This window comes from Pleurodeles waltl, chromosome 1_1 (genome assembly GCF_031143425.1).
Source record: "Pleurodeles waltl isolate 20211129_DDA chromosome 1_1, aPleWal1.hap1.20221129, whole genome shotgun sequence".
Lineage (NCBI taxonomy): Eukaryota > Metazoa > Chordata > Amphibia > Caudata > Salamandridae > Pleurodeles > Pleurodeles waltl.
Window position 1 is genome coordinate 36265852 of NC_090436.1, and position 13998 is coordinate 36279849.

Sequence of the window (13998 nt, forward strand, 5' to 3'; positions counted from 1 at the left end):
CACAACAAACTGTAAAGACCAGTAAATACACTGTACACATTTGCCAGTTAAGAATGCAACAATGAACCACTTTTATTTGGTAACTGAAGTGTAATGGAAACAAAGATTTTAACAGGAACAGAACAAATCAAGACACTTTACTTTGTGATGCACAAATAATAGTCACGGAAACCCGATTTCCCTAGGTCATAATTTGTGCATAATATAGTTTTACCAGTAAAACTGTAGGTATGTGTAAATTTAGTGGCCATTTCAATTGCAAATGTGCTCTCTGTAATTGTCGATGTAATTTACCACACAATGCTTTATTTCCATGAAAAAAAGAACAAGAATTGCCTGCCTCATGGCCTTTAAAACATGGCGGGTCACGAACATTTGTCGTTCTAAAACGTGGGTTGTGATTCTAAGAAGGTTGGGAACCACTGGTCTAAAGCACGTGTTGAAGGACTAGTAAAGAAAGCAGGGAGAGTAATACTCAGGCTAACACGAAAGACCAAACTACCTTCAGGAGGCTAAAGCATGGGTTGTCATTGCCACGCTGTTAAAATAGAAAATGGCGTAAGGCTCCGTTTGTAGATGAGGCCTGCAATTTGCTTAATCTCCAAGTGGAGGTAATGGCTATTCAGAAAGTGGTCTTCCAGGAGAGATGATGCAATGTAGCCTTGTGTATTGGCTCAAAAGGAGAGCCCATCCAGTTTGGAGATGTTTTGTAGGCTTTAATGGCAGCCAGATTAATCTTTACTGAAACCAATTTAAGTTTGGCTTGGGCTAAACGAAGCTAAAAGACGGAATTGTGTCTTTCTGACAAGTGGTTGGATTGGATCCTTTATCTTTCTATCAACTACAAAATCCTTTCCACTATAGTCTTAGAGCCCGCCGTAGCTGGCTATACTGCCCATTAAAGGCCCGCTCCAGCATTAAAGGCCTGAACTGAAGGTGAGCGCATTTAACAAGGGAGTGGGACTTTAATACCCAGTATAGCCCAGCTACTAAGCGCTATAAGGCTATTAGAACATTCCACCACTAGAGGTCAGAATGTTATAATAAATGAAAAAAAGTCCTCACAGAGCCCGAGGGGATTAAAATCCACTCGGGCTCCATGGGGCCTTTGCTCTCAGCTGCTGCTGTGAACAAAGAACAGTGGAATGTTGACGGTCCGGCTTTTGCCTGACAATAAAATCCCAGAAAACGACATTGTCTCCAAAGGAGCCCCCAACATTCCAATGCTCTAATATAAGTTATAACACAGCCTCGTGAAAGGATATTTTGCTTCTTTCAATATCATCATACACAGGATCGGGGGAGATTAAGATGACCACACTCTCCGACTTCAGAAGCCATGCAGCCAAATTCAATGAAGCAAGGGTCAAGTGTTAGATTTGTTCCCAAAATCTGTTCAGCAGGACTGGTTTGTACAGAAGCTTCTTGTACGTGGATGTCTGGAGTATGTCAGGGTACCATCAATGCCTCAAGCAATCTGGCACTATTAGTATCATTTTTCGATGGATACCTTCGAAGTTTCAGTATAACACACTGAATTAGTGAATCAGTGGAAAATAATGGCTGCGACCAACTTATCAAAAGGGCATTCCCTAGAGACGCCAGATCTGGTAGTGTGAATGTTGTTTTCTGCCATTTTGAAGAGTCTAATGAAGGTGTACCCCACTCTTCGAAAATGTCACCTAGGAGTTAGTGATCTAAGACCCATCAGCGACTCTTAGTAATAGCGACTGAGGATTTCTGCTTACATTTTGCTTCTCCCTGGAATGTGTACTACTGTAGGTTCAGACTCTTGACTAATGCCTGGTGCTAGATCTCTTCAGCTGGCACTGAAAATGGTTTCAATCTGGTGACTCCTTGTCTGCTGAGATAATGAACAATGGTGGAGTTATCAGATTAGAACAGGAGAAAGGCAGGTGAGCTAGATGGACAGCTCTGAGATTGAGATAAATTTATATAGTAGGAATCCCCGAGTCAGAAGCTCTTTCTGAAGAGGAACTTCTTTGAACAAATTGTGCTTTCTGTACCACCATGCCATGATTGTTTCACTGCTCTGGTCAAGGTCAAGTTGCTTTCACAATTTTCTTCCTCTGACACCATTAGTTCTCTAGGCATTGCTGCACGAGCCTCATGTGCAACCCTGCACTCAGGATAATGTATATACATTATGCCATACGGCCTAGTAGGGAAGCAATGTGTCTCACTTTTGGGCGGGTGGGAGGTTGTCCTCAGGATGCAGCATTTGTCCCAGATAGAAAATAATCTCTGTTCCATTTATTAATGGTGTTAAACGTTACCTCCAGATAAGACTGACTTTGAACCAGTGTTGAAACACATTTTTGCACGTTGATCTGAAAACCTAGATTGACTACTAAGTTTACTATTGTCAGGAAATCCTGTTTTACTTTTTCCTGACCGTGAGCTTTCAGCCGCCAGTCACCTAGGTAAGAATAAATAAAAATAATGTTTCTATTTAAGTGGTCTGCTACCACTGCCATGCATTTTAGGAATGTGGGTGGAACAGAGTTAAAGCCAAAAGGTAGGACTGTGCCCAAGCACAACACAGAGGAATTTCCTGTGGGACTTTATTACTGAGATGCTGAAGTATGCAACTGTTACATCAATTGCGTACATACATTCTTTTTGTTGTAAATGTGGATAGACCTGATGTAAGGTTAACATTCAAAATGTTTCCACGATGATGAATTTGTTTGTAGACCACTGGTCTAACATCTGTCTGAATTCATTATTTCGGGCCTTTTTTCTCAACAAGGAAATACCTAGAGTAAACTCCTAGATTTTTTGAGCCGATTGAACTGTTTTGATCATCTTGTTTCTTGATATGATTGATGATTCTTTCAAAGGATAGATAATTGGTGCTTTTATGTTGATTTTAGTAGAACTAGCTGTGGACTGCCCTTGAAACATAGTAAGTATTCACAAGTTGCAATATTTAGCACTCTTCTGCCAATGGTGCTTGAAGTCCACTCTGCCAGAGGCCAAGATACCACTCTCCCCCCTAGAGTGGGAAACAGAAGAGGGTATTAGTTTGTTATGATCCTGTACCAGACAAGCATGTGCCTCTGAAGGAGGGAGGCTCTGTTGAAGCTGTTTTTGGGAATCTGCTCTGGTAAAAGCCTCTCTGACCTTGGGAGTACTGCTGCTGTTGCTGATGAAGAGGCCAATGAGGAGTTTGAACCCTATGTTGGTAAATTCGGCTTATATCGAACTCCAATTTCCAATATGCCTCTGCGCCAATAGATGGCACGCCAATAGGAACAATGAGTGAATATAGACTGAAACCACTTGAGAAAGATGAAAAGTTGAAACGTGTCCTGGAGTCTGATAAAATGATGTCTGACAAATAAATGGTATTTACCAAGTGAACCATCCGGGGGTGCTGTGTTGTCATCTCTTGAGACAGATAGACAGATAGATAGACAGGCCGATAGACAGATAAGCAGATGGATAGATATGTGCCTGTCAATGTGCTGACACATTGGAATCTGTCTGCATGAGGGCACTTACAAAGGAAACAACTCTAGTGTCATCTATAAAAGTAGCTGCTTGAACAATTCTGGGTGCTTTGGCATTTTAATGATAAAAGAAAATGGAGACTGCAGACTGTCACTGGATCCTTGCTGTTCATACGCTTATATTTGGAGCGGTTATTCATGTTGAATGTGAGGTGCAGAACCCAAGTGGTGCATAGGGTGTAGCGGAGAAGTTTGGGAGAAAGGTCACAACTGGTAGCCTTTTGTAAGTTTAACTAAGAGGTGCCCCCGTCAAAGGGAGTGACATATTTGATCTCAAGGTCCAAGTCCCTCAGAAGACAGGACTGACCTCTTCATGGAGCATTAGACCACATTGTTGCATCGACATTATGGATAACAGTTGGACACTTTGTTCAGCATCGGATTATATTCTAATGTAAAAGGGACGAGATTCCTCTAGGTGACCCTATCTGCCTTAGCATCCGAGACTAACAGTACGGGAGAAAGGGACTAACTAGGTTTGTGTTGAGTGTTCTAAGCTCTTTCTTCCACAGGTGAAGACAGACGTCATTGAGCCTCAGAAGCAGGAAACTGCATCTATCTGTCCATAAAAAAATACTTTAAACAAAAGATTAAAATAATCTAGGGGCAGATCTTAAGGCAGAAGTAGCCAACTTAATTAAAAAAAAAAAAAAAACTACAGCTGATCCAGGGATGATCAAAAGGGGCTTAAGAGACCTCTTAGGGAGACAGACCATCTGCACTGTTCCACCACCGGAAATGGCCCAGATGCATATTAAGTAGTTTCCCAGGAGTGAGAGTACCGGAGGGGTCTTACCACATGGTATAGGAAGAGACATGCTGAGAAAGAATTGTCACTCTTTCTAGCTGCAAAACATCAGAGGGCTGTCTTTAAAGCAGGAGGTCGCTTAGCAAGCTGTCTTAGGTGAAGGGCTTCCAAGTTTGCAAGAAGACGTGTCACAGCCAATGCAGGCGTTACAGCACCCCCAAACAAGCACCTTTGACAAGGCACTGCCAGGTCAAGAACCACATCCAAACAAGGCACCTGGATCAGGGCTTGTGAACTACAAAGAAGTGCACTGTGGAAACAGATATGAACGTTAATAGTGATGTCCAAAGCGACAAAGGCGTGGGGACATCAGCTGACATCTCCGATTGTTTACAACTCAAGCCAGGCCATCTGGTCGGCCTCCAAGTGACAGGGGATGAGTTGATGATGGCACCGGGTGGGATTCATAGAATGCAGAAGAAGACATGGTTCTTGGAGAACTACTGGTTATTCAGTCGAAGGAAGGCAGTATTGCTATCAAACAGTTCAAAAATGTGTTTTTCTATTCTGTTTTCTGATTTGGAAAGTAACAGGGGTATCTCCTTCTCCCTATTCTTACCTGGGAAGGCCTTGCGGGAGGCTACTGTTAAAGGTTATCAGCCTTTTTACGATTGCCTGATCAGCAACCCCTGTTTAAATCACCTGTTGTGAGATGTTTTTTTTTTTTTTTTTTTTTAAAGGTCTGACCCGTATCTTCCTGTCGAAACCTTTTGTGATACCTCAATGGGAAGTAAATCCGATTTTCCTACTTCTGATATGGAGCCCTTCTGAGACAATGCACAGCCGTCCTTCTAAGGTTGTTAACACTGAAGACAATGTTACCCAATGTGATCACATCAGCTCGTCGCGTGACAACTTCTGAAATATGCGTACTTCTTTATACCAATGATGAGGTGCTGAAGCACACTGGTGATTAGTTGCGAGTCTTTAGATTGGGCACGTGGCCACTGCTCTGCCATGTCTGGGTACGAGTAGGTACGCCTCAAGGGTGGCACCCCCAAGTGTGTCGCCAAGCACCCTAGATTTCTGCATATGGCGCGTGACACGGCACACTCCGTGGATGGAGGCGACACACACTAGCATCCTCGTACAAGAGTGTCCGACGCGGAGTAGGATTAGGAGTAAAGCCAGTCTATACGTGGACAACTGTCCGGTGTGGAGTGAGCTGGTCTGTTCAGAAGTACAATCAAAAACTGAAAGAAGTTACTCAAACACAGAAGGGCTATATTAGCGAAAGCCAGCATCTCTACATGAGCTGTGATAAAAAGGTGAGCTCACTGTGATGCAGTGATCTCAAACACTGCGTCCAAACATAATGCAGTGATCTCACCGCACTGACACCTACGACCCAGTATCAAACATGATGCAGTGATCTCAAACACTGCGTCTAACACCTATGACCCAGTCTCGAACATGATGCAGTGATTTCAAACACTGCTTCTGACACCAGAACCCAGAATCAAACATGATGCAGTGATCTCAAACACCGCACTGACACCTACGACCCAGTATCGAACGTGATGCAGTGATCTCAAACACCGCACTGACACCTACGACCCAGTATCGAACGTGATGCAGTGATCTCAAACACCGCACTGACACCTACGACCCAGTATCGAACGTGATGCAGTGATCTCAAACACCGCACTGACACCTACGACCCAGTATCAAACGTGATGCAGTGATCTCAAACACCGCACTGACACCTACGACCCAGTATCGAACATGATGCAGTGATTTCAAACACCGCACTGACACCTACGACCCAGTATCAAACATGATGCAGTGATCTCAAACACCGCACTGACACCTACGACCCAGTATCAAACGTGATGCAGTGATCTCAAACACCGCACTGACGCCTACGACCCAGTATCGAACGTGATGCAGTGATTTCAAACACTGCTTCTGACACCAGAACCCAGAATCAAACGTGATGCAGTGATCTCAAACACCGCACTGACACCTACGACCCAGTATCAAACGTGATGCAGTGATCTCAAACACCGCACTAACACCTACGACCCAGTATCAAACGTGATGCAGTGATCTCAAACACCGCACTGACACCTACGACCCAGTATCGAACATGATGCAGTGATTTCAAACACTGCTTCTGACACCAGAACCCAGAATCAAACATGATGCAGTGATCTCAAACACCGCACTGACACATATGACCCAGTATCGAACATGATGCAGTGCTCTCAAACACCGCACTGACACCTACGACCCAGTATCAAACGTGATGCAGTGATCTCAAACACCGCACTGACACCTACGACCCAGTATCGAACGTGATGCAGTGATCTCAAACACCGCACTGACACCTACGACCCAGTATCGAACGTGATGCAGTGATCTCAAACACCGCACTGACACCTACGACCCAGTATCAAACGTGATGCAGTGATCTCAAACACCGCACTGACACCAGAACCCAGAATCAGACATGATGCAGTGATCTCAAACACCGCACTGACACCTACGACCCAGTATCAAACGTGATGCAGTGATCTCAAACACCGCACTGACACCTACGACCCAGTATCAAACGTGATGCAGTGATTTCAAACACCGCACTGACACCTACGACCCAGTATCAAACGTGATGCAGTGATTTCAAACACCGCACTGACACCTACGACCCAGTATCAAACGTGATGCAGTGATCTCAAACACCGCACTGACACCTACGACCCAGTGATCTCAAACACCGCACTGACACCTACGACCCAGTATCAAACGTGATGCAGTGATTTCAAACACCGCACTGACACCTACGACCCAGTATCGAACGTGATGCAGTGATCTCAAACACCGCACTGACACCTACGACCCAGTATCGAACATGATGCAGTGATCTCAAACACCGCACTGACACCTACGACCCAGTATCGAACGTGATGCAGTGATCTCAAACACCGCACTGACACCTACGACCCAGTATCGAACGTGATGCAGTGATCTCAAACACCGCACTGACACCTACGACCCAGTATCGAACGTGATGCAGTGATCTCAAACACCGCACTGACACCTACGACCCAGTATCGAACGTGATGCAGTGACCTCAAACAGCGCACTGACACCGACGACCCAGTATCGAACGTGATGCAGTGACCTCAAACAGCGCACTGACACCTACGACCCAGTATCGAACGTGATGCAGTGATCTCAAACAGCGCACTGACACCTACGACCCAGTATCGAACGTGATGCAGTGATCTCAAACAGCGCACTGACACCTACGACCCAGTATCGAACGTGATGCAGTGATCTCAAACACCGCACTGACACCTACGACCCAGTATCGAACATGATGCAGTGATCTCAAACACCGCACTGACACCTACGACCCAGTATCGAACGTGATGCAGTGATCTCAAACACCGCACTGACACCTACGACCCAGTATCGAACACCTGAGAGCTAACTGAGCTGGGGCTTCACTTGTTGGGTTTATGAACAACAAGGGGTGCACATCCTGCATTCGTATGCATTTGAGGGTTACAAGAATTCGGAGGAAAAAGGTGAAAACTGAAAAAGGGGCTATTGCCTGCATTTCTCATTTAATTCTGGAAAAGGTACTTGGATCAGATGAAATTGCTATTCTGCCGCGCCACCCGGTGGTGAGCACGAAGTATTGATATTTTCTGCAGCCGTGTATTACATTGAACACAGAAACCAGACGTCAGTCGTGGATGGGTTCCGCATTTTCAGGCACTGGTTCGGATATTCTCTGAGATTCTGCAGGTGTCGCTGCGCCTGAGCTCCGTGTGCTTGGTAACAACGATGCCCACACGCTCTGGGGGCAGGGGCCGGGTCTCGCCACGCTGGACCGCTTGCTCTCTGCCAGGTCCACTCTAACACCCGTGCTCGCCACTGACTCAAAGCCACGGCTGGTCCCTTCTCTGCCTTTATCCTGTTGTGAGTGGGTCTTACGGGTGCAGAGCGGAAGCCCCTCAGTGGTTCCCTCGGAGGAGGGGGCGCCTCACTGCGCTTTAGAGGTAACACTAAGGGTTGTGAGTGGGCCTTACGGGTGCAGAGCGGAAGCCCCTCAGTGGTTCCCTCGGAGGAGGGGGCGCCTCACTGCGCTTTAGAGGTAACACTAAGGGTTGTGAGTGGGCCTTACGGGTGCAGAGCGGAAGCCCCTCAGTGGTTCCCTCGGAGGAGGGGGCGCCTCACTGCGCTTTAGAGGTAACACTAAGGGTTGTGAGTGGGTCTTACGGGTGCAGAGCGGAAGCCCCTCAGTGGTTCCCTCGGAGGAGGGGGCGCCTCACTGCGCTTTAGAGGTAACACTAAGGGTTGTGAGTGGGCCTTACGGGTGCAGAGCGGAAGCCCCTCAGTGGTTCCCTCGGAGGAGGGGGCGCCTCACTGCGCTTTAGAGGTAACACTAAGGGTTGTGAGTGGGCCTTACGGGTGCAGAGCGGAAGCCCCTCAGTGGTTCCCTCGGAGGAGGGGGCGCCTCACTGCGCTTTAGAGGTAACACTAAGGGTTGTGAGTGGGTCTTACGGGTGCAGAGCGGAAGCCCCTCAGTGGTTCCCTCGGAGGAGGGGGCGCCTCACTGCGCTTTAGAGGTAACACTAAGGGTTGTGAGTGGGCCTTACGGGTGCAGAGCGGAAGCCCCTCAGTGGTTCCCTCAGAGGAGGGGGCGCCTCACTGCGCTTTAGAGGTAACACTAAGGGTTGTGAGTGGGCCTTACGGGTGCAGAGCGGAAGCCCCTCAGTGGTTCCCTCAGAGGAGGGGGCGCCTCACTGCGCTTTAGAGGTAACACTAAGGGTTGTGAGTGGGCCTTACGGGTGCAGAGCGGAAGCCCCTCAGTGGTTCCCTCAGAGGTGGGGGCGCCTCACTGCGCTTTAGAGGTAACACTAAGGGTTGTGAGTGGGCCTTACGGGTGCAGAGCGGAAGCCCCTCAGTGGTTCCCTCGGAGGAGGGGGCGCCCTCACGTGTGCTGAGCCCACCCTGGTCTCAAGGAGAGCCCTCTGGGGTAAGCACACCAGGGCCGGATTTGGTCTCCATCTCCAGGTGAACGCTCACGGGCAGCCACGGTGAGGGTAACTCTCCCTTCGGCCACACACCCCCCGGCATCACTCCTTGACTGACTGATAATCTGAAGATGCACCTCACTATTGAAGACATATCGGTTTCTCTACTGAGGTTGCGGATCTCAAAGCGGAGGCGAGTCAGGCAAAGTGGGACATGCAAGAGAAGTTACTGACCAAGGAAAAGAAACCTCACACGTCCCTGTGCAAAGAAAACACTCGGGGACACAAAAGTTACTTCTGAAGTAATCGGCGAGGCCCGTGTGCTGTGTGAGGAGCTGTTCTTGGTAACTTATGAGCAGCACCTTGATGGGGTCACACACTGCGCTGCAGGCCCCTCTCCAGTCACGAGTTGTTTAGTATCAGAATATCTCCGGGTACCGTCCTTTTTCGAACTGATATCCCTCTCAGTTTGCCCAACACTATGGCTGCTTGAGCTCACTATGGAGCTGGTACTGGTGAAAGCTGCCCAGTGGGTCCCAAAATGGCCTCACCCTAGCCAAGATTGTGAAACCGCCGTGTCCCAGAGTCTTGAGCTTTTCAACAGCCCTTTCACTCCATCTGTTGTACAGAGACAATGGAGTGTAGTGGAACTCAAACCTTTGTGAAAAAGTTCCCTCCCTGATGACCCGGCGAAGTTTCTTTGTACTCACTTACGTCACATCGGGTCAAGTGATGGAAAAACTGGCCTTTAACCAATTCCAGAAATTTGTGGAAACTAATGAGCTTCTTAACTTTTCAATCCCTTTTTTCTGGTCTTCAACACTAAGTAGTGGTACTCTGTGTTGAAAGACCACAAGAGGCTAGATGGTGGCGGTGGTGCCCTGCATGGATTCTTTAAGACCCATCAGCCACCTCCGACACCATCAACCATAAGATTCTGATCTCAGCGTTCACCAAGGCCAGCATCAAAGCACAGTCACCAAGTAGCTGATCCCATTTCACACAGGTGAGCAGGCGGGGTCTCTGCGCCCCTTCACTTCCACAGTGGTGCGCTGTGGTGCGGCTCTGCGCCCCTTCACTTCCACAGTGGTGCGCTGTGGAGTACCACACACGTCTGTACTGCATGTATTCTTAGTCAATCTGTGTATGTGGGCACAGGCCTCATTACCTCCTTACCCCAGGGCCCGGCAGATACTGCCCTGCTCATCCTTAGCCATTCTCACCAAGTAAGGCCACCAAGAAAAGAGCAGGGTCTGGAAGGCCCGGTGTACTGCCTGGGCATTACCCGAGGGTGGACGTCTACCAACCTTTACACGCCTAAACCATAAACACTGAACCCCTGCTCACCTTGTCAACAAGTTCAAGATGGTGTGATGCCTCATAGCCATCAGTAACAGGTCCACTTCACCAGTCTCCCAAGTTAGTTTGTAGTTTCATAGTCAACCCTGGCTCATTGTTTACACTGTGTGTGGTTTTCTAATGGCATTATTTCCTTGCTGCCCCTGTGCCTGTCATTCTCAAGCACAGCTCCACGGACCTCCTTCGGGTCCAAGCCCTGCTTTGCCCAGCCGAATGTTCTCAAAATATGGTTCTTTTGATTGATGCGGAGTTTTCTGTTCCGGTGATCAAAGCTCTGATTCCCTCCAGATTGGAATATTTCGGTTCTACCTATCTGGCATCGCCAGTTAGCACCAGCCACAGTTTTCGGGCACGAGGAGCAGCAGCTCAGCTTCCTTATGAGTTAGCCATGAAAGACCATCCTTTCCAAGTGCTGAGATTCCTACACTGAACACCAGTGGATTCAATCCAAGGCCTTGCAATTGTGCACAAGCTGCTGCACATTAAATATCCTGAATTGTTACCTTATAAATGTAAGTGGCTCATTCCTCAGCATTATTTGTATCGCTCTGTTCAACTTCCGGTTGTCTATAGTGTTAGGTCAGTAACATTCAGAGACTGGGCCTTTTCTGACCCCACAGCTAGAACCTGGGATTTCACAACTTGAAATATGGAGGTAGAATTCAATGTGCAGTAGTTCAGAAATGTCCTTAGCTTTTCGCACTTCCTGTTCACCAATTAAACACCCTAACAGTATATTCATAGTACTTATGCACATTTCCATTAACTTCTAGCTGAAAAGAAATTATTGATCAACACCTATGATTAAAAAAAAATAATCAAAAATACTCTTTATCTTTTGATAATAAAAACAGTGGTTTCAGTAAAAAAATTACCCCAGAACTCCCGAATTTGGGGATAAAGCATTCCCTCTTCAAAAACATATTTGGTACTCTTAAGAGCACCTTTATACGAACAGCAGTATGCAAAATCGGATTTTTCCAACACACGGGCACCTTTTAAGCAATAGCAGCATCGTATGTACTTAGTTCGTGCTCATTATCTTTATTCCTAGTACCCACAGAAGACGAAAATATACCCGAGTTTCCCAAAGCCACACGAGAGACACACTAATTACTGCACACAAACCAAATACGTACAGATCCATCCTGGCAAGACCGAAAGAGGAAGGCTTGAGAAATGTAACAAACACTGACAAATGACACGAGCAAAAGTAAAAAAAAAATAAGTAAAATAAAACAATAATAAAGGTAAGAAAGATCTACCACCATATCGTATTTTTACCTTCACAGGGCTTCCCTTGTGTCTTAAAGAAGAACATATCCTGAGAGACAGCTGCTAGTGCAACCTAATCAGTAAATAATGTCAAAGCAAATCGCAAAAATGAATTTTCACTCACCAGTTTACTGACTTTAGGAGTTTCCTGTGACTCTGTAAAAAAAAAAAAAAAAAAAAAAATACCGTTATGATTAATTCCTTAAAATGTTCATGTTGGTTTATTAAGAATGAATATCAATCGCTACTTAGCAGATGCAGACAGAACCAACATTCATTTCAATAGAGAAACGTGATGGACAGAGGAACATTAAAGATGTCAGTTGGATAAGGGCTTATGAACAGATCTACACAAAGTTTTCCTATCTGCGGTAAAGATACACGTCACATGATTATAGAGGATGATCCGCAATGCATGCCAAGACTTCGGTCACACTCAGTAGAACACCCTTGCCCCACGGGCTCTCAGTTATTTCCTATGAAGTATGCAGAGAAGAGTGAATAGGCAGGGGTCTCAGGCTGTCCTAACTGCTACATCACAACAGGGAATAGGGGTGGGTTGGGGGGCAGTGTGGTACCAGGGTCAGCACCCCCTAGTCAACATACGAATATACATCTAAATCTTTACTGTGCATTACTCCGGGGAAGAATATATGCAAGAAATACCATGGCATCAGCACAGGCAAGTGTTAAAAAAGTGAACAATTGGAAACTACAATCGGGAGTATACATAGCCTCACAGAGAGCCAGCCTCATGATTTCACAGAATGAAAGATGCAATAAACCAAGAAAGGAGAGAGTGAGAAGAGGTCAATACTTGCTTACCTTCCCGAATTCAATTCATAACCATAACAATACAAGGAAAGCAGGGACATTGCCATTCCTTGGTACCATACAGGGACTCTTAGTTTTTATAAAAGACCCTCACCCAGCAACCTAGTAGGTGGCATGCTTCATCATAGGGGTCCCACCTAGGGTGCCCAGCGCTTCCGGGGTGTGCTTCCACACCTTAGTACCGCGGAGCAGGTCCATTATTCATGTTTTGAGCACCTCAAAAGTATTTCGTGCATAAACTGAAAAAAGGGTTTGGTTTAAAATTGTCTAGAGGGCACCCACATATTAGTGTACCTTTGTTGGCAAGATTAAAAACAGTGTAAGATGTATATGGAGGAAAAGAAGAAGCAGCTGACCTGGACTCAGCCCCTCCGGCCTGCCTGCTGACCTCATAGGATCCTAAACATGAAGCCAACTCATCAAGCCTTCAATAAAGACAGAAGTCTCCTGTGGCACCGGACTTGCTTTGCAACAAGAAACTCCACAGAAAAGACTCGGCAGCTGCTAGAGCCCCCGACACCAGAAGTGACCACTGCACCTAACGACCACGATCTGGGGTGAAGCCAACTGATGGTGCAAATGCGGGTCTCCAGCTACCAAGAGACTGAATCCAGTGTGGTTTCACCCCTCTTGGACTCTCCCAAGATGCCTGCAGCCTCTTCACGTGCGCCCCCTCTCCCACAGGCTTGTGGAGACAGAATACCAGACAGCTACAGCAACCACTGCACCCAGGACCCCCGTCCCTAGCTGAGGTGAGTCACCACTGCCAACAATGTGCCCCGGCTCCTTAGAGCCGGAGTCCACGCTAGGTCCACCCCTGCCAGGCTTCCCCACGAAGTCTGCAGCCTCAACACACAGGATTCCCTGACTGCGAGTGCTCCAGGACATGAAAGCACGACGCCTGAAGACACCTCTGCATCCGACACCTCTGGGCACAGGAGAAGAGACCAAAGGTGCACTTATGTCCCCGAGCACCCCAAGTCTACTACCTACCCGTTTGTTGTCCCTGACTGAAATCATTGGGCACCCGACGCCTCACTGCACACCTCTGCACCCGGCTGCCCCAGTGCCACCCGGTGTGAGCTGTTGGTGTGGTTCTGATCAGTGTCCATTACTTACCTTAACTCTCTGAGGTTGGCTTCGTAAGTCGCTGTTAACCCTGTGTTTGCGGAACATTGTTTTTCGTCCATAGGATAAC

The 13998-nt window shown here is 47.1% G+C and overlaps 1 protein-coding gene across 11 annotated transcripts in view; it reads right to left on the minus strand.

Moving 5' to 3' along the window:
- Positions 1-13998, minus strand: part of DCTN1 (dynactin subunit 1) — a 394031-nt gene that overhangs the window by 192264 nt on the left and 187769 nt on the right. For 8 of the 11 annotated variants that reach the window (XM_069207920.1, XM_069207653.1, XM_069207629.1 and 5 more), the window contains exon 4: positions 12091-12122. In XM_069207920.1, coding sequence (XP_069064021.1) covers positions 12091-12122 — 32 coding nt within the window. Of the gene's footprint in view, positions 1-12080; positions 12125-13998 lie in introns of all 11 variants that reach the window. The other 3 variants (XM_069208321.1, XM_069208237.1, XM_069208160.1) reach the window with 2 other exon arrangements.